This window comes from Pezoporus wallicus, unplaced genomic scaffold (assembly GCF_028554395.1).
Source record: "Pezoporus wallicus isolate ANWC-B61680 ecotype Strahan unplaced genomic scaffold, APGP_CSIRO_Pwel_v1 contig_3817, whole genome shotgun sequence".
NCBI classification, from domain to species: domain Eukaryota; kingdom Metazoa; phylum Chordata; class Aves; order Psittaciformes; family Psittacidae; genus Pezoporus; species Pezoporus wallicus.
In genome coordinates, this window is record NW_026635157.1 from 233,146 (window position 1) to 250,880 (window position 17,735).

At 38.7% G+C, this 17,735-nt stretch overlaps 1 protein-coding gene across 2 annotated transcripts in view; it reads left to right on the forward strand.

Annotated features, from left to right (window-relative positions):
• Positions 1–15,080, forward strand: part of PCMT1 (protein-L-isoaspartate (D-aspartate) O-methyltransferase) — a 32,996-nt gene extending 17,916 nt beyond the window's left edge. Inside the window, exons 6-8 of one of the 2 annotated variants that reach the window (XM_057405632.1) lie at positions 3,434–3,519; positions 5,073–5,289; positions 12,854–15,080. In XM_057405632.1, coding sequence (XP_057261615.1) covers positions 3,434–3,519; positions 5,073–5,252 — 266 coding nt within the window. In that variant the 3' untranslated portion in view covers positions 5,253–5,289; positions 12,854–15,080. The remainder of the gene's footprint in view (positions 1–3,433; positions 3,520–5,072; positions 5,290–12,853) is intronic. The other variant, XM_057405623.1, reaches the window with a different exon arrangement.
• The last annotated feature ends 2,655 nt before the right edge of the window (positions 15,081–17,735 follow it).

Consider the following 17,735-nt stretch of genomic DNA (forward strand, 5'->3'; position numbering starts at 1 on the left):
ATATCTATATTAGTTTCTGGGGTGTTTTGCTGTTTTTGGTGTGTGGTTTGTTTTGTTTTGGTGGGGTTTTTTTTCCTCTTAAAATGAGAAGGGTGCCTTTGAGGTGAATCTCAACTGCTTTCACTCACCACACTTTGACTTACAGGCGAGTACTCTTGGAGAGCACAAACTCTGATTTCTTTAGGATGAAACTAGCCTGGATTATGTGCTCTGAAAAGCAACCAAATAAGTTTGATTTGTTAATGGATATTAAGCAAGTAAGACTAGAACTAGACCAGAGCAGTCAGTCATTCCGAAATGCTGATGTTGCATGGACATCAGGTTCTCAGCAAAAGCTGTTTTTCTGGACAGATCTGCTTCTATTGTATTGCACTGTTTGCTGATGCAGACATAGCCAGAGGGGATGAGGGTATTATAACCACAGTGAAGTAGTTTTCTTCTGTTTCTGTGCTCGTGATGCAACTCCATGCAAAACAAGTCCACATAGAGACACTGAAGTCTTGAGTACCACTATCAGAAGATCAGGTTTAGGTTCAAAAACAAGCTACAGAACCCTTTTATGTCATAAAGTCCTGTCCTGACATTACTTCCCTCCTCATCACCACCCATTACCCACCACTGTGATTACTTCATTAACAGGTGGCATATAACTAGAGATCTAAGTAGAACAGGGGATGTTACTTAAGATGCAAGCACAAGCTCAAAATTTAGGCTGCTGTTTCCCTTTGGACATTGAATAATAGAATAATTTGTATCACATTGAATATATAAATGCCAACTTTTTTATTTTTTTTTAATTAAGAAAAATAAAATCTTATGGCTATCTAAAAATGTGTTCCCATTGTGAGTGGGTATCTACCTGACTAGTGTAGTCTGGAAATTTTTGTTGATGTTAAAAGTGAAGAGCATGCTGTGCATGGTGCATACAAAGAAGCATGAATTTGTTGTTGGTATTTGTGCTCATTCTGAAGATGGTAGGGTTTGGACTATTGATTCTAAGAGTGAAGGGTTTTAAATGTTTTGGGTCCTTTTTACCACTGTCAGTAAAGTGATAAGATGTGCACAAGTCACATGGAGACTTCCCTGGGCAGCACACAAGATGTGTTTGAGTTGCAGAATACAAGTGTTCTTTTTCAGCTTAGCAGTTTCTTTCACAATTTAACAATCTCTTTTGTCAACAGATTCATACTGGAGATTGCTACTTCTAATGCCTACTGCTGCAGGTTAGGGAGTGAGGGTCTGTCTCCTTGTGTAACTAACAATTCAAAGCAGTATCTGTATGGTTGAGCTAAAGAAGTCTTTTCCCATTGCCTTCTCTGATGGACAGCAGTTGATACAGTAACAAACCACTTCTTCCTCTTTAGAGGAGGTGTACAATTGTCCTGGTTTAAACCCAGCTGGCAACTAAGTACCATGCAGCTGCTTGCTCACCAACCTTTTGAAATACTCATTTGGCTAGTTCGGGTCAGGTATCCTGTCCCTGCTCTTTCCCGGCTTCTTGTGCCCCTCCTCGCTGGCAAAGCATGAGACTGAAAAGTCCTTGATCAGAGTAAGCATTACTTGGCAACAACTAAAACATTGGTGTGTTATCAGCATTGTTCTCAGACTAAAGCTGAAACACAGCTCTGCACCAGATACTGGGAAGAAAATTAACTCTGTTCCAGCTGAAACCAGGACAACAGTGCCACTAAGACATAAGCAAATATAAATTATATACTTGACTGCATTAAGGTGGTTGTTCCAGTTGAATCCACTTTGGCAGAGTCAGAGATGAAGCCCTGCAAATACTGGAACTTTCACTACTGTCAACAGTAATAAAAGTTGACGTAGTGGAACTGGTGATCAATAGTCATGAGTTCTCTTGAAACGCTGGTAGTTCTTGCTTGGCAGCTTCTGACTGTGGCCCTTGGTCCAAACTTGTGCTGATCAGAAGTGATGATGTGAGGAAATAAGTCACTGAGTTTTTAAGGGGCTTCTCAGCTACTGAGAAAATGTGCTGTATCCTTAAGCTTTGGGTGTAGGAGGTCTTTGAAGGGTCTTGTTTCAGAATCTGATATGAAAAGTGGCAAACTTCTCAATTCTGATTGTTCAAAGGAGCTGTCCAGAACTTCCTGAACACTATTGGATACTTGAGGGTGCTGTGAGTGTTCAGGTGGCCCTCTAGCACTGAGATCAAAATGAAACCTGATATGGCCACCATATATTTTTCCTGCCTTCTGAGTTGTTGGAAGGCAAGAAGTTGACAAATTTTCAGCCTCTGGCAGGGTCTTAGAACTTCTGTTGACTCCTTCAGCCTTTTGATTATGCTCTGATAATAGTGATTGCATGGAAGTCGAAGTTCAGTCTGAAGACAGGAAACCCCAAACAACTATTTGTGCTGAGCAAGAGGACTGTGTTTGTTAGCTTCATTGCTTTTTCATCTTAGCTGATTAGTAGGACTTCAGCACTCACTGAGTATGAATTTATATGAATGGTTTAGCCTCACTTCTTTTGCTCCTAAGTAACTCCAGAGAGAGCTTGCCTAACATGCTCTGAATTTCCTGTTGGTTTCCTGTAAATACTGTGAATGCCACATTCACATTATCATCTTTCAAAGCTTCACTTGGGGTCTAGTTTAGCTTGCTACATTTTAATGGCTGGAAAAAAAACCAATCTGTTCTCCTTTCATCCTGCATAACTGCAGTGGTGTGAGACATCTGTAATAGGGAGCTTCTTGAAGCAGCATCGGTTGCCCTCTGAATAACTTAATTACTCCTAATAACTTCCAAGCAGCCACCTGGAGCATGATCTGATGAGTGTCTGATGTGGCTATCCATGTTTGTCCCGGAAGGGTAGTGAGACCCATCTGCTGACAAAGGGGGATGCATGGGGATTAGTGTGTTACTGCATTAATTTATGAAGTATGTGTATATTTTCATTCTAACTAGTAGTGCAGTTATAGGTGTATAGCCTATGTGAATACTTGCTTTGTCTTTTCCTCACCTTTGGAGTCTTCTGATGTGTGCTGATGAGATTTAATTGCCTTGTATTTAAGAATGTTGTGCATGAAGGCAATGCAAAGCAAAGCATATGTTCCAAGAGGGTAAGTGAGGGCAAAAGCTGCCTGTATTGGAATGGTAGGGCATATAAATGCTTAAGTATCTTTTCTGGGTGGACCACATATTTCCAAGAACTTTTGTTACAAATCTATGCATTCTAATTTCAGGCATTTCTGTAGTATTTTATATTTTTTATAAGTGTATGTATGTATGTATGAGGGTGTTTTGCTGCATCTATTTTGCAATTGTGTTAATGTTTTTAAACTGACTTATTATTACTGCTCAGCAGAATTTTAGTTGAAATCTGAGCATAGATTTTATCTGCCTTATAGGTATGGGAGGTTAGCTGTTTTCTCCACTCCTTTTGAAAATGTTAAAAAACTATTCTTTTGCAGTGGGAGATGGAAGAATGGGATATGCAGAAGAAGCTCCCTATGATGCAATTCATGTAGGAGCAGCAGCACCCGTTGTGCCCCAAGCAGTAAGTTTTTTATGTTTTGTATTTCTCTTAGCTGTAAAGACTGTTTTACGTGTGTATACATGTATAATGTATACGTGTATACATGTAAAATACTTGGTAGACTTACACTGCTGGGAGCTTCAGTGGGCAGTGTGGAATTACTGTATGGTGTGGGGGGTTTTGTTTCTGTTACAATTTGGCTTCCTGTTGGTTTGCAAAAGCTGTGTGTTCTAATAATTCTCCTCTAAATAAAGATTTTTAAATTACTTGTGCACAACTCTATTACAACAATGAACTGGAACATTTTATTTAAAAAAAAAAATTTGTATCAAACACTGAATTATGTAATTTAAGTATTTGTTTCCTGAGTTCCAAGGTATCGAGCCTGTTGGAAAAGTAACATGCTCAGCTGGAAATACAGATGATGCCATGCGTTCATAGCTTCTGAGTGGTTACAGGCCAGTTCTTCCTAAAGAAACCAGAGTAACTAGGGACTTCAGAGTGTGCATACTTGAAGTCCATTCTTGAAGACTTTTTTTTTTCTCTTCCTTTTATCAAGTGAATGGGAATATGTACCATGATTATAGTATGCTAGATACCAGTAAAGTTTTTCTTAAATCTGAATTTTTAAAGGGATAGTGAAGGACTGGAGGTTTGAGGTGCTCTAGACAGGTTAGACAGTTTCAGACACTGACAGTTGGTTTGGTTTTCTTCTTTTGGGATATGTGGGGGTGTGGTGTTTCCAGCAAAGTATTGATAGGTGACAATTAAAAAGGTAATGTAAAGTTTAGTAGTGAATGAAACAGTTCTTAATTATAGCTTTTGTTAGTAACAAGGCTTAAGATTGTTTTTTTTTTCCATGGTGTCTGGGAAGTACTGAATTTTCCTTGAGACTACTGCGATCAGCTGCCTCATGTAATTATGAAAGCAAGTCTAATCCATGCATTTTTCTCACATACTTTCTTACTTGTTACTTGTCTTACTCATATTCATATATTTTAGACTAGTTTTATAAGATCTCTTTCATTCACAGAATGAAAGAGGAGCTGTTGGGTAGTGAGTGTATTGTAAAGAACTTAAGATTATTCCAGGAAGATAAATTTAGAAACAAGTCACAAATCTCAAATCTTATTCTGAAGGTTCAAGGATCAAGTTGGGGTTCAGTTACCCCAGAAGTGCTGGGCAGTGGGCCTGTACTGATGCACAATAAATATCAAACAGTTAAAACTAGCAGTTAAAAAAAATTGAATCTATTGTAAAAATAATTCAGGATTTGCATATTTTTCCCCTCTTACACAGAAACTAAAACTGCAACCAACTCAGTCTAATTACTATTTTACCTTCTTTTGTAATTACATGAAATTACTGTGTTTCTGTAATACCAGTTGTTGTATTATGTTGTTGAGGTACTCTTATTTCTAGAGCATGGTTTTATTTTTCCTAATTGAAATAATTATATCCTGCATAATAGTAGATAGATGAATGGTGGAAAGCTGTTAACTTAATGTAACAAACTTTGAATTCAGCTTCTCTGAAGTGGCTGGTTACATTCTAATTTCTGTGTTGTGTTCTAGCTTATAGATCAGTTAAAACCTGGCGGAAGATTGATATTGCCAGTTGGCCCTGCAGGGGGAAACCAGATGCTCGAACAGTATGACAAACTAGAAGATGGCAGTGTCAAAATGAAGCCTCTGATGGGAGTGATATATGTGCCTTTAACAGATAAAGAGAAGCAGTGGTCCAGGTGGAAGTGATTTTCTGTTCCACTTACTTCTTCCACACACACACAAGGTGAAAGGGTGTGAATTTTAAGCAGATAGACTGCAAGGCCTGCCTTTGCTGCTGTCATTGCTTTCTGCTCCATGCCATAAGTGACTCAGTCTGCATTACTACATCACCAAAAGGAGGTTATGCTAAGTTTGAGTTGATTTAAAAGCAGAAGAAAAATATTGCATGTGTTGCACTTTGTCTCTTTCAGACATATTTTATTTAGTCTTTGGTGTGTTGAAGTTTATTTGTTGTTTTCAACAGAGGGTTGTTTTTTTTTTTTTAATGAAACTTCCCTTTAATAAACTTTTTATAAGGAGCTTGCCCAGTAATCAGGGTAAAGTGTAAAATACTACTTCAGAATAAATATTGTTTTTTTTCCTGTAAGTTAGTGGTAATTGGGTGTCTTTTTTTTTTTTTTTAATTTTATTTTTCTGAAATGTCAAAAATGAAGAAAAATCTTTGTAAAGACTTTTGTGAGAAATACAGATAATCTTGCAAGCACTTTTCCCTCAGCCCCAAGTAGCAGAAAGCGGAGAAGGTAAACCCTTTTCCCCTATATAGTTGAGTAGCGTTTGGAAATTTTTCTTGGACATGTTATTAAAAGTCTGTCATTGTCTCTGATGGGGATATATTTGTGTTTGCCAACACAGCAAACTCCAAAGGCCTTTCTAGGGGTAGTAACCCTCCCAGTTTGCTGAATTGAATGTCCAATAACATAGATATAACACAGCTGTCAGCTTAAACCATACTAGGCATTAGTATGCAAATGAACAAAGCAGCAGTCCTGTTTTGCTTCCTGTCAGAAAAACCTTATGAATGTATTATCTGTGTAAATGAAGTGCCTAGATGTGTACTGAGTTCTGAAAACACCTCTTGAGCTTTACAACTCCTGTATTTAGATTTTGGTTTTGGTTTATTTCTTTGTTGTGTTGTTTTGTTTTGGGTTTTTCTTTGGTAGTTTTTTTCCCCGCTTGATATTCTGCAGTACAGCTTCTGGTTCTGATATGTGAACACTTAGAGTTTAAGCTATCCAAATGTTCATTCAAAGTACAACCAAAGCAGTTTACATTACTGCTGCTTACTGAAACATCATTTCAGTGTTTTTTGGATTACTGTATAGCCACCATGTACAAACTACTCTTAGAACGACTTTAATGAGTTCCTGCTTAGTTTCAAAGCTTGTGAAGCATGCTCGTTATTCAGATATTTTGTATTTGTTATGCAAGTGAATATTTTGTCCTCGAATATTGCCAGTATTGCCTCAGGGTGGTACTCGGGGGTTTCCTGCCTCTTGTAAGGCTTTGGAAGTTTTGCATTGTGCTTAGTTTCCTCCTCTTGAAAATTTAGTGGACTTTATTCAAGTTTGGAGTCCATGTGCTCGGCTTACTCTAGAAAAGTGTTCTTCTCAAGCCTTTCTTTGTCCAGAGAGGTTTACAGAACTTTTTTCTGAATTAGCGCCTGATCTGATTATAATAGCAATTGTTTTGGTTTTGTTGTTTGAGGGTTTTTTTTTTGTAGCAGCAATGTGTGTTCAATAAACACAATTTATAAGAAGAGTTTCTGGAGTGACAGTGGTTATCCTTTGCTGCTGCTGAAGGTGGTGTAGTGAATAGAATTCTAAGGTCTTTGCATCTATTCTGTGCGATTTTGTACTCTTTTCTCTGCTAGCTCAGGAAGAAGTAATACATTATCTTTGAGCCTTCTTCAGTCAGGAGTATTGTAGGGTTCTTTTCCGCAGATTTTCTTACCAGTTTCTCTTATTTTCTGAAATGCTTCTAGGTTTTTATTTTTAATTTAAATGTTAAGAATATACACTGGTGTTATCAGAAGTGCTTAGCCTGAAGAGTGACCTTGATCACTGCAGTGACACAGAGGCTGTTTCTTCCTATGTATGTTTAAATTTGGTTCTGACTTGGAAATCTCTGTTAAAGGAAATCTCAGAAGTCCACTTCTTGTACTGTTTATTTCTTCTTTAATTGTTCTTTTTTGTGATCTGACAAAAATCCCATTCCCTTCTCAAGAATAGCTGCCCTCACTGCTGACCTTACAGGAGTTCGCATCTGTCTTTGTTGTTTTTCCCTATTGGTGAGTCCAAAGTGTATGGTCAACCAGCTGTTGCTAAGGAAAGTCCTAATCATAAGTCAGCAGTTCTTATCTATGCTAGCCTCAAAGATGAAAGAGGTATTTTCCTAATGCAGGTAACTTTCATGATGTGAAATATTGGTGTCCCTTCACAAAATACAGTCAAGAGGCCAGCAGTATTTTCCTAGGCTAGCAGACCTTCCAGTTGGCAAGAAAGAAGGTGCTTAAATTTTTGCTTAGCCATTCACATATTGGAGAAGTTGGTACCCTTCCTTACTGGGCTGCAAGGTGCTCTTTACAAACAAGCGCAGCAGTGACTTGATCTCTAGGTTGTGTTTGAGGTCAAACCTACCTTCAGATGTTTTGTGTCATTCATCACTATATAAAACTGGAACTTTGAGTAAAAGAAAATCGGGACTAGCTGGAAAGAAAAGACTCCTTGGATTTCAATAAATTGATGTGGTGTTAAATAAAGAATCTCATTTTGTAAATATTGTGGACTAAAAGAAATCCAGTAACTTTCTAGCTTGGGTTCAGCTGCAGAAATATTAGTGTCAGTCTTCTCAAATGCGACTTCATGGGACATTTGGAAGTAGAATATACAAAGGAACCCTATCTGATACAAAATTAAATGCATTAGTATACCAGAGATCCAGCAGTAGGTAGATCCTACTCATGTGATTATGCTGGTACACATGTTTATACTTTCACATAAAACTTCCCAATATTTATTTTTTTCCTTGCTGGTAAGTAGGGAGGAGATAAGACGTTTTGTGCTGCACAGTTGAGAAGACAACTTACTGGCTACCTTATTGGTAGTTCTTGTGTGAATTGGCATCTCTCTGGTTCTCCTTCTCAGAGAGTTCACTTACTACTTATATGGAAAGATGATTTAAAGAATCATAGAATTATTTAGATTGGAAAAGACCTTCAAGATCATCAGTTCCAACCATTAACCCAGCATGGACGGGTCCACCACTAAACTGTGTTCCTAAGCACCACACTTACACATCTCTTTTTACGTACCTCCAGGGATGGTGACTCAAGCACTTCCCTGGGCAGCCTGTTCAGTGCTTGACAGTCCTTTCAGTGAAGACATTTTTCATCATATCAGATCTAAACCTCTCCTGGCACAGCTTGAGGTGATTGCCACTTGTTACTTGAGAGAAGAGACCAACACCCACCTCACTACAACCTCCTTTGAGGTAGTTGTAGAGGGTGATGAGTTCTCCCCTGAGCTTCCTTCTCTCCAGACTAAACAATCCCAGTTCCCTCAGCTGTTCCTCATCAGACTTGTGCTCCAGACCCTTCACCAGCTTCATTGCCCTTTTCTGGACTTGCTCCAGCACCTCAATGTCTGTCTTGTAGTGAGGGGCCCAGAACTGAACGTATGATTTGAGGTGTGGCCTCACCAATGCTGAGTACAAGCAGAGTGATTACTGCCCTGGCCATGTTGGCTATGCTATTTCTGATACAAAGAGAAATAAGAGAGTAACAGCATAAGGAACACTTAGCAATGAGTCTGTGTTGCAATTCTTGATGATTTTTTCAAACAGCTGTTTAAAAATGTTATCAGACTACTTTTTTAAACTTAGAATGTTGCATTAGTAGGAATTATTTGTAAATGTCATGTTAAATTCATATTTGCTGATAAAATAAAAAATATCAATATTAACCTTTCAGCAAAAACTGCAGAGACTAGACTGGGGCTGTTACTGTATCCTGCTTATCTATACATACAACATGTTTAAGCATCCTTTTGGAAAAACGATCTATTAAGAAATATTTAAATACATTTCTGCTTAGAAACTTACTCCGTGTTTTGAACGTCGCTAATGAGGTAGTTGTCTAATTTCAATTAAAATTAGCAAGAATCGTTTGCCTCAAATTCCTTAGAGTAATGATTATGATTAAAGATTTTATTTTACTTTGGCAAAAAGAATCTCTGCACAATAATATTTGGGGTTAAATTTAGAGTTTATGTATAATGTACAAATGCACGTGATGTAACTGACAGAATAGGTTGCAGAGAAGATTCCTTTTCTTTTGTCATTTCAACCTACTCTCTCAATTTGATGATTGATCATAGCAAATAATAAATACTTTATAACAGCACTTTTTCAGATTAAAATGCTACAAGTCTAAATATTGTGTTTAGTTACCTTTAAAATCACAAAGGGAGAAAAAATCAGCTGCTGAAACACTGAATAGCTCCTGAAATGGAGTGTAGCCTCATATGAATTAGAAATACAGTATCAGTAATGGCAGCATATTTTTCATAGATGAGTGATGTATCCAAAAGGGAAAGTCAAATGCTGCCTAATGACAAGAAAATTGAAGTGGATAAAAAAGAGTGAGTTACAGATTTCAGATAAATTTATAAATGCTTGTTCAACTATTTAATTTGAATGCTCTCCACCAAAGTGGAAGAGACAGATCACAAAACTGCATGACTTGTGTGTATCCCAGACTTCTGTTATTTTTTATTGTTGCTAAGGGTTGTGATTCTTTTGTGTTTTGTGGGGGGTTTTATTTATCTGAAACTCTCCCTATTAGATTTTTTTGAGAATGCTTCTTAGTTTATTGTTGGATACTCCCAATAGGATATGTGGAATATTTGTGTATATGTTTTCCCTATCAGTAAGCAGATGTTTTTCAAAGTTTCTTAAATTTATTTTTAGAATAGTAAGTTTGAGCTAATGACTTCTGCAATTTGCTTTAACTTGAGCTTATAAAATTGCTTTGATGCCTCAATTGACAATATTAGATAAGTGATTCTCTTGTTAGAATTCTAGGGACCTGAGAAGGTCTATTGTGATGACTTAACACCCAAGTATATGTATTGCTTAGTAAGCAGAAGCTAGTAAGCAGATTGGAAGGAGTACATATATGAAGGTGGAAGGAAATTAAGTGAGCTGTGTAAGAATCACAGCAAATAGCTGTGGCCGGAGAAAGGCAGAAAGATAAAAATTAGTCTGTCTTTGCTATGGCTGTAGGGGACAGCAGAATATTATTAACAGGGAAATAGCTGTCTTGTGAGTCTCCTTCTAAGTTTTGTGTCAGGACAGATCTTTTACTGCTGGGAGGAGAGGCAAGTTATATTGGTTTTTACCAGTGATTGTAACCTGGTAGATTTCATAGCTTGGTAGCTTCTGATCCATATAGCTGAAGTTCAAATCAACTGCTTTGCAATATGTATTTAAGTCTATAAGCTGTTCACATTAGGTGGAAAGCTGAAAAATGTTACCTGCCTGATGATCCAAGACTTTTCTGTGTTTTCTAATATATACAGTCCAGTAGTGCAGATATAAGCTCAGCGTCTCATAACAGTAGAAAATAAATGCTGTGTAATTTTAACACCTACATCCTGGGTTGTTTTGGGCTGGTGTGCTGTTTTTAGATTAATGAGTAGTGAAAAGCATGTGAAAAATCTCTTGAGGGAAGCTGATCCCCTGAATACAGTAAATGTTCTAATAAGAATATGAAAACCTTTATTTTGCAAGTGGTATCTAGGATATACATAACTTACAGGAACATTATTATGTTGTCAGGAATAGCTTAAAGCAATGCGAGCTACCAACAATTAAAACATTCGCCTGTTGGTATCGCTTATTTGAATTCTACGTACAAATTTTGTAAAATTCTACATACAATTTTGTAAAAGAAAAAAAAACACTTCAAAGTCATGAAGTGCATTAGCAGTATTATGCAAGAACATTACCAGTGCCTGTGAATAGGTAAAATTATCATGTTTAATAGTTTCAGAGTAAATATGGTCTTTTTCTTGGGCTTACAATTTGTTGAGGATCTAGCTTGGGCTTAAAGGCTTAAGAACTATTTGTCACAGTAAAAGGTCAGGCTTTTACAAAGCTATGAGGGTATATGATGGGAGTCAGGATGCAAATCACATCAGCAATTAGGCATCTGAGAATAAACCAGCCATAGTAGCAGTCATTACTTACACACGCTTTTTGAAGTTGTAAATATTTAACTGATGGTGCAGCTCCTGAAAGCATTAAGGATGAATGAAGTACTTGTCCTCATTTCACTGGCAATGCATTTTAAACTGAGTATCAAATGTTAATTTATTTTTATCTGTTTAAAGTAAGCAAATACCCATTCTGTGAAATAGGCAGATATGGAGAGATTCCAAACCTTTGGTTATAAACAGATTTTTATTTACCCCTGCCAAGATGTGTTCTTCCCTCTTCTGCTTTGTCTCTGCTTTCTGTAATTACTGGAACAGTCTGAAGCTGTGTGAATAGTACCTCCCTATTAGAAGGCAGCGCAAAGTGCAAAGAATGCAAATATTTATCACTAACAAATCACAAGGTTTGCCTCCCAGCTGCATTGATAGAGAGCTAGTCATTTAAGCACTAGTTGCAGCAGCCTTTTCAGTTGCTTCTAAAGTGTTTTGCATGCTGTCGTTCCATGCTATATGATTCCTGAAGGATAATGCCTTTGTAACTTTAAAGCTTTTGCCTGTGTGCATGTAGCACTATATTCTTGTGGGTTAGTTTGCATGACAGCTGAAAATACTATGGTTATTGAGCCAGCAATCACATTAATGAAGTTTTTCCTAATTCAGACACTGCTTTGGCTAATGAGGGTAATGTACCTATTAGAAGAAAAATCGCAGCAAACTCATTGGGGGTTTATAGATCACTTGTGCCTTGCAAAGGGCGGGGGGGAGGGAAACAAACACTTCTGAGTTTTCGAACATTCGTAATGGTCCAGTGCACAGCTTTCAGATTCTATGAACATTTTGCATTAAAGTCCATCCTTTAGAAATATATGATAATTTCACTTTTGGAATATGGGTTTCCTATTTCAGTGTGTTTTACATGTCCCTGCTTTTTGTAGATTCCTCATGATTTAGAGAGACTTCTTGATGCATCCTTTCTCTACTCGCGTCTCCTTTAACACATGCACCTGCTGCCTCCACCCTTTCCATAACCTACTCCTGATTTAGAGTAGCTCCATTGGGAGCTATTCAAGCCCCTTTGTGAAATAGATGATGTAGGTGGTACAGACTGCACAATGTTGATGTGAGATTGCGTTCCTAGCTTTCTTGAGAGACTGCAGCTGAAGCAAAAGTTCTCTTTTTGGCAGCTGCAAATAATGTTTTTTGCCAATACTCTGACTAGTAAGTTGGCTCAGTTTCTTGTCAGCATGGAGCCAACAGTGTGGATGACAGGTAGCTGTGTAAATAGCTGTGTGGTGTGGGGAACGTTCATCAAAGCAAAGGATCCATTCAGTGTAAAATAAAGGGACCCGTATTTCATGATACATCATGTAACAGTACGAGATGATATGGGATTGCTGTTGCCTTTCCTTTGGGTTTTGAGTTGTTCTTGTTTTCTTTTTTCTTTTGAATGCTTGATTTCTGAAGTTTTGCTGATGTGCATGAGCACTTAAATGTGACCTGATTCAGTATCAGAACTTTTCAAATATGATTTCCAAAGGGAGGAGAAACATAACTGCATGTGTTTTCTTTCTACAGGGATGAATTGTAAAAGCTACATCATCTTGACCCAAACATAGTGTTACAGTGGACTGCTCATCTCCAGTTCTAAAAGCTTTTTGAAAACCAACAGCATTGCAGCTTGTTTTGGACTTCATTCTACTGTTATCAGCATGGAAAAGCGTGGTGTTTGTTTTATTTTTTTAGCTGCTCAAGGCAAATCTGACAAAGAAATGGCGGAAAGTTTTACTGGGCACTGTTTTATTTAACATGCCTTTATTTTACTTTCGTCTGTTCAAAGTGAATTTCTGCAAAACTGCAGATCAAGACCTACAGCTTGTGAACTCTGATTTTGAAGGGGGTACTTGAACACTCACTTCTCTTGGCTCCTGTGTCCCTTGATAAAACTGCTTCTGTGCACCTTACACTACGTAGGCAATACCAGGTTTTCTGTCTTCCAATGTCTGCTAGATGCTACTAAAAGGAGATGAACTTCCTTTTTAAGCTTTTGACATGGTGTCATAGACTAGCATGTAGTAGATACAATCAGCTGCTTTATTACCTTAAAACCAGGCATTTGTATATATATTAAACTTCACAACATCAGAGGTGGGTGGCCACTCTTATCGAACATGGCTGTTCAAGTTGGACACAACAGGTGTGTTGTAATCCTTCTAAAATTAATCAGTGGAGTCTTGAAATTCTGTTTTGGCTTATAGCTCACTACTGGTGAGATACACATGGACTTAACACCATAGATACGATGTAAGCTGTGTCCCAATCACTGAACAGTTTACACAATGCTGCTTTGCCAAATTAAGGTAAAAGCAAGAGGGAGGTTGTGTGCTTGTGTGGAAGACTAGGATCAGTATGTAGCAGAATACCGAGATAGGGATTGCTAGATTCTTTATTAAAAAACCAAACCAACTCCAGTTTGGTTCTAAAGGAAAGTTGCTTTTGGCAAAGCCATTTGCTCTGTTAATGTTCTCATTTTTCTAACTGTGGGCACCAGTTAGAAAATTCTGGCTTTTTAGAAGATGAATTTTAATTGCCACACAAGGAAACCATGATACATGCAGGAGGAACAATGAACCCTGGACTTGTAAGTACAGATAGATTGGCAATTGTTCACTTTTGGAAGGCTATAAACCTTTTTTTTTTTCTGCCTCAAGTTTTCTGTTTCAGTGCTGTAACTGTCAACAGCAAATGGCAAAGCAGTGCCATAAGGTGGGCTGCTTTGGGAAGGGAGGAAGCGGATCTTGAGTCATCTTCTCAGATTTGAGCAACCAGGAATTAAAGTAAACAGCATGTTATCATTATTTTCTTTTTTAATGGTAGAAAGGATTATAGACTAAAATAACTTGCATAAAAGAACCCAGAGTGATCACTGCAAAAATATATTGACTTTTTATGGTGGAACAGCAATGATTTTGTGACAAGATTAATCCCTGAAAGCATAAAGGTTGAAATTCAAAGGCCTCTGAATATGAAAGAGGAACATTTTAAATAACCTTCCTTTTGAAGGCAGATCCCGTCCTATTCCTGTGTAAAAGATATGTATTGCTTAATATATTTAGATGTTGGGAAGTTATTGTACCACCTCCTGACCCAACGGCAGCCTGGGAGCACACGCACGAGGTTAATCTCGCAAAGGAATTAATATAGTGTGTATTCTAGACAATACAATTCAGAAAACCCCACTTGCGTCTGACAAATTTGTACTAACCCACAATCGACTGTGAATCTAGTTCTTGGTGTTGAAGTGAAATATCTTAAATGATGCATGCATGCTAATGTTCAACCTTTTGGTCACTGTATCACTCGGTTTGAGTTCAGCTTTATTTACATCTCCTCACTAATTTAATCAGTTAAATGAAAGATACGAGCTCAACTGTATCCAAATTCTTGTCTCTGGACACAGTGTGATAAGCTAGCCTACCCTTGGAAGAGGTGATACAGCTGAGACCCAGCAACAGCTTCTTTGGGGGAGAACCACTTCAGGGACCAAGGCTGTTGGGATTAGCGCAGCCCTTCCACTGAAGGGGGTGCTGATAGTCAAGGTACTTGGACAGAAAAGGATTATCCAGGAGTAACGCTTAGGAATTGGAGAAGGAAAGCCCCTTCATGATGGAGCAATGGTTCTGAAGTAAAAACTTGGAGAAGAGGACAAACTGAAATGCAGAAGATTTGAAAAGCTTGAATAAATGCTGTGTGAACTGTCTGAATTGCTACTTTGCCAAATAAAACAAACTGAGAGGAAGCTGTATCTAGGTGTCTGCTTGGTTTTGTGGCCTTGGTTGGTTGGTTGGTTAACCTTCAGAGGACTTCACATGCCCTAAAAAAAAAAACAAAACAAAACAAGCATGTATAGAAGTACTGGTTTTCTTAATGACCTGAACTCTGTCTGTTCTCAGGTAACTAATGTATCGCAGCAGTTACCAAGCCTAGTAATACCATACGGAATGTAAGTGGAGTTTTACTTGGCTGTTCGGAATTTCTTTTAGTTCCCATCTGTGTGTTTTGGGGATCAGGCTGTGTGGGTTCTGCCTGCCCTCTGTGGTTGAATCCAGCTAGCTAGGAGTGTAGGATCTGCCACTTGCAGCATTAAAGGTTGGTTGTCTTTTTAAAAGAGGTGCAGTAATGTTTCATGGGGTTGTTTTGCTCCTCTCCACACCAGAACGGCTTGGGAGAACCGACTGGCTGAAGCAGTGAACAACCAATCTGGTTGTTCCCGGGGTCAAACAGTGGCAGACCTGCAGAGCTGGAGTCGAGGAACCAGGAGCCCATATCTTGAAAACCCCTGAACAGTCGTGGGTGCTTCACAGAGAAGAGAGTTTGGTGTGTGCTATGGATGCTGTTTATGTAGCAGGAATTGCCTGTTTGTTTACTATTCCCATTCCAGCTGGTCAGCTAACTTGAGGGCACAGAGACCATCACACGGTTGTATTTTTCCTGGAGGAAAGCTGGCGTGCAGAGGCTGTGCATCAGCACTGCTGGTAGAGGCCACCGAGGTGATTCCTGAAACGTTTTGTAGTCAGCGAGTTTGAAGCAGGCAGTGACACTGAAGCGGGAGGGCTCTACGTGGCATGGTTTAATCCTGTGCCTTTTAAACAAAACTATTTGAGCGACAACAGGCTATTCTGATGAGGACTGTTGATGGTGTTTCGCTGTGATCTCACTTTGATCTGCTAATGTTTGTTTGTAGCCCAGCCATTTTCCATATATGCTTCTGAGGAACTGACCTGATAGCTACTGAGAAAGTTCCCTGGTGCTACTGAGAAAATTAAGTCCTTTTTTCAGCCATGTTTGGGCTTATGTTTGCATCTTGCATGTCTTTATTACAAACAGCTAAGTGTCTTGTTCACCATGTTCTGTTAAATCCCCTTTTTACTATAATAGAGAAGGAGCATCTGAGGTTAATCAGTAACATCTATTTCAGGTGCCTTACAGACTAGGAGGACACTTTCAAGGGCCTCCGGATAGGAAAAGGTGATTGAGAGCATCTGCCTAGGCTAATGCTCTGACCAGAGCTCTGGACAAGCTTCTCTCCTCTGGGTATAGAGGCAGCCTCAGGAAAGTCATCTGTTGTGAATGGAATTAGACTTCATAGATGCCTCCCCATAGTGCAGTGGAAATTTGAGACTGCCTACTTTGAAGACTTTTCCAGTCCTGCACCCATTCAAGTTCCCCGCTCCCTCTATATCTGTGTTGTCCAGTTATCTGTTTCGAATGTAGATATCTCAAATCCATCTGTTTTGTGCATTAGGACCTGGTAGTTGTGAAGAACTATGCTAAACTTTCTTGCTCTGCCCTCTTTAAAACAGGATTAAACATTTGGGCTGGCCAAGCAACTGATGCCATTGTGGCATCAGCTGTGACTCTTAGTCCTCCACAGCACTGAAACTTTCTGCCTCGTCTGTTTCTTCTCAGCCTGCTCAAAAGGTGCTTTTGATTGATTTACGAGTAGTTTATATGAGTAGTATATTTGATTCATGAGTAGTTTAGTATGCCTGACAAATGAAACATTAACATTCCAGCAGGTGTCTTTAAAAACTTGTTTCTGAGCTGGCTTCTTGTGCTGATTCACTCCTTCTCGGCTTCTCCTTGTGTTTCAGAGCTCCAGCGCAGAGCACAGCGCTCAGCAAGCATCTCTGTTGTAGTACAGATGAGCCTTACATTCTCGCTTACTTGTTTTAAGTACCTGTTAGTTGAAAAATATATAGCAAAGTTAGTTCTGCACTTCCTACCCCCCCAGATATTCCCTGTTTACAGCATGTTTTCCTTTCCTTACCTGGGTCGAGCTGATTGTTTCATGGGCTCTTTTCTTTTGCACTAATTACTACATGTTTATTACCTCTCTGAATCTTTTCTAGCTTTTCCCTTTGCTTTTACTCTTTTAGCTTAAGCCAAAACCCCCAACCCCTGATGCTCATGAGAGCAGCAAGCATAGACCTCAGTGATGTGTGGCAGTAAATTCTGCTGGGGCTTAGTTGAGAGGCTCTCGCTTTGTTTTGGGGCGGCATGTTTGTGTTGCCTTTGGTTCCTGCCCCTGACTCACTCTGTGGAGCTTGGGATTGAAACTCTAGCGCTTTATCTAGGATTTAAACAGCAAATGGAGCATCACACTGACCTATTTCAGCTGTTTTGTTTTGCAAATGTGCTTTTGGAACTGTCCCTACTATAATCCCGCAGTTCTATGGGAAGACTACAGCAGTGATGTTGAGGCTAGGATCCCCTGCAAAAGTGGGCAGCAAGCAACCCCCATTACAGAAAAAAAACTGACTTCTAATTATGGATTAAACTCAGGTAAGCACTGCTTGTTGCTCTGAAATAATTTGTACCCTTAAATGTACGTAAATTGGTCTGAAGGGCAAAACAAATAAAAATACAAAAAGTGATCTCACCAAAATATATCTTGATC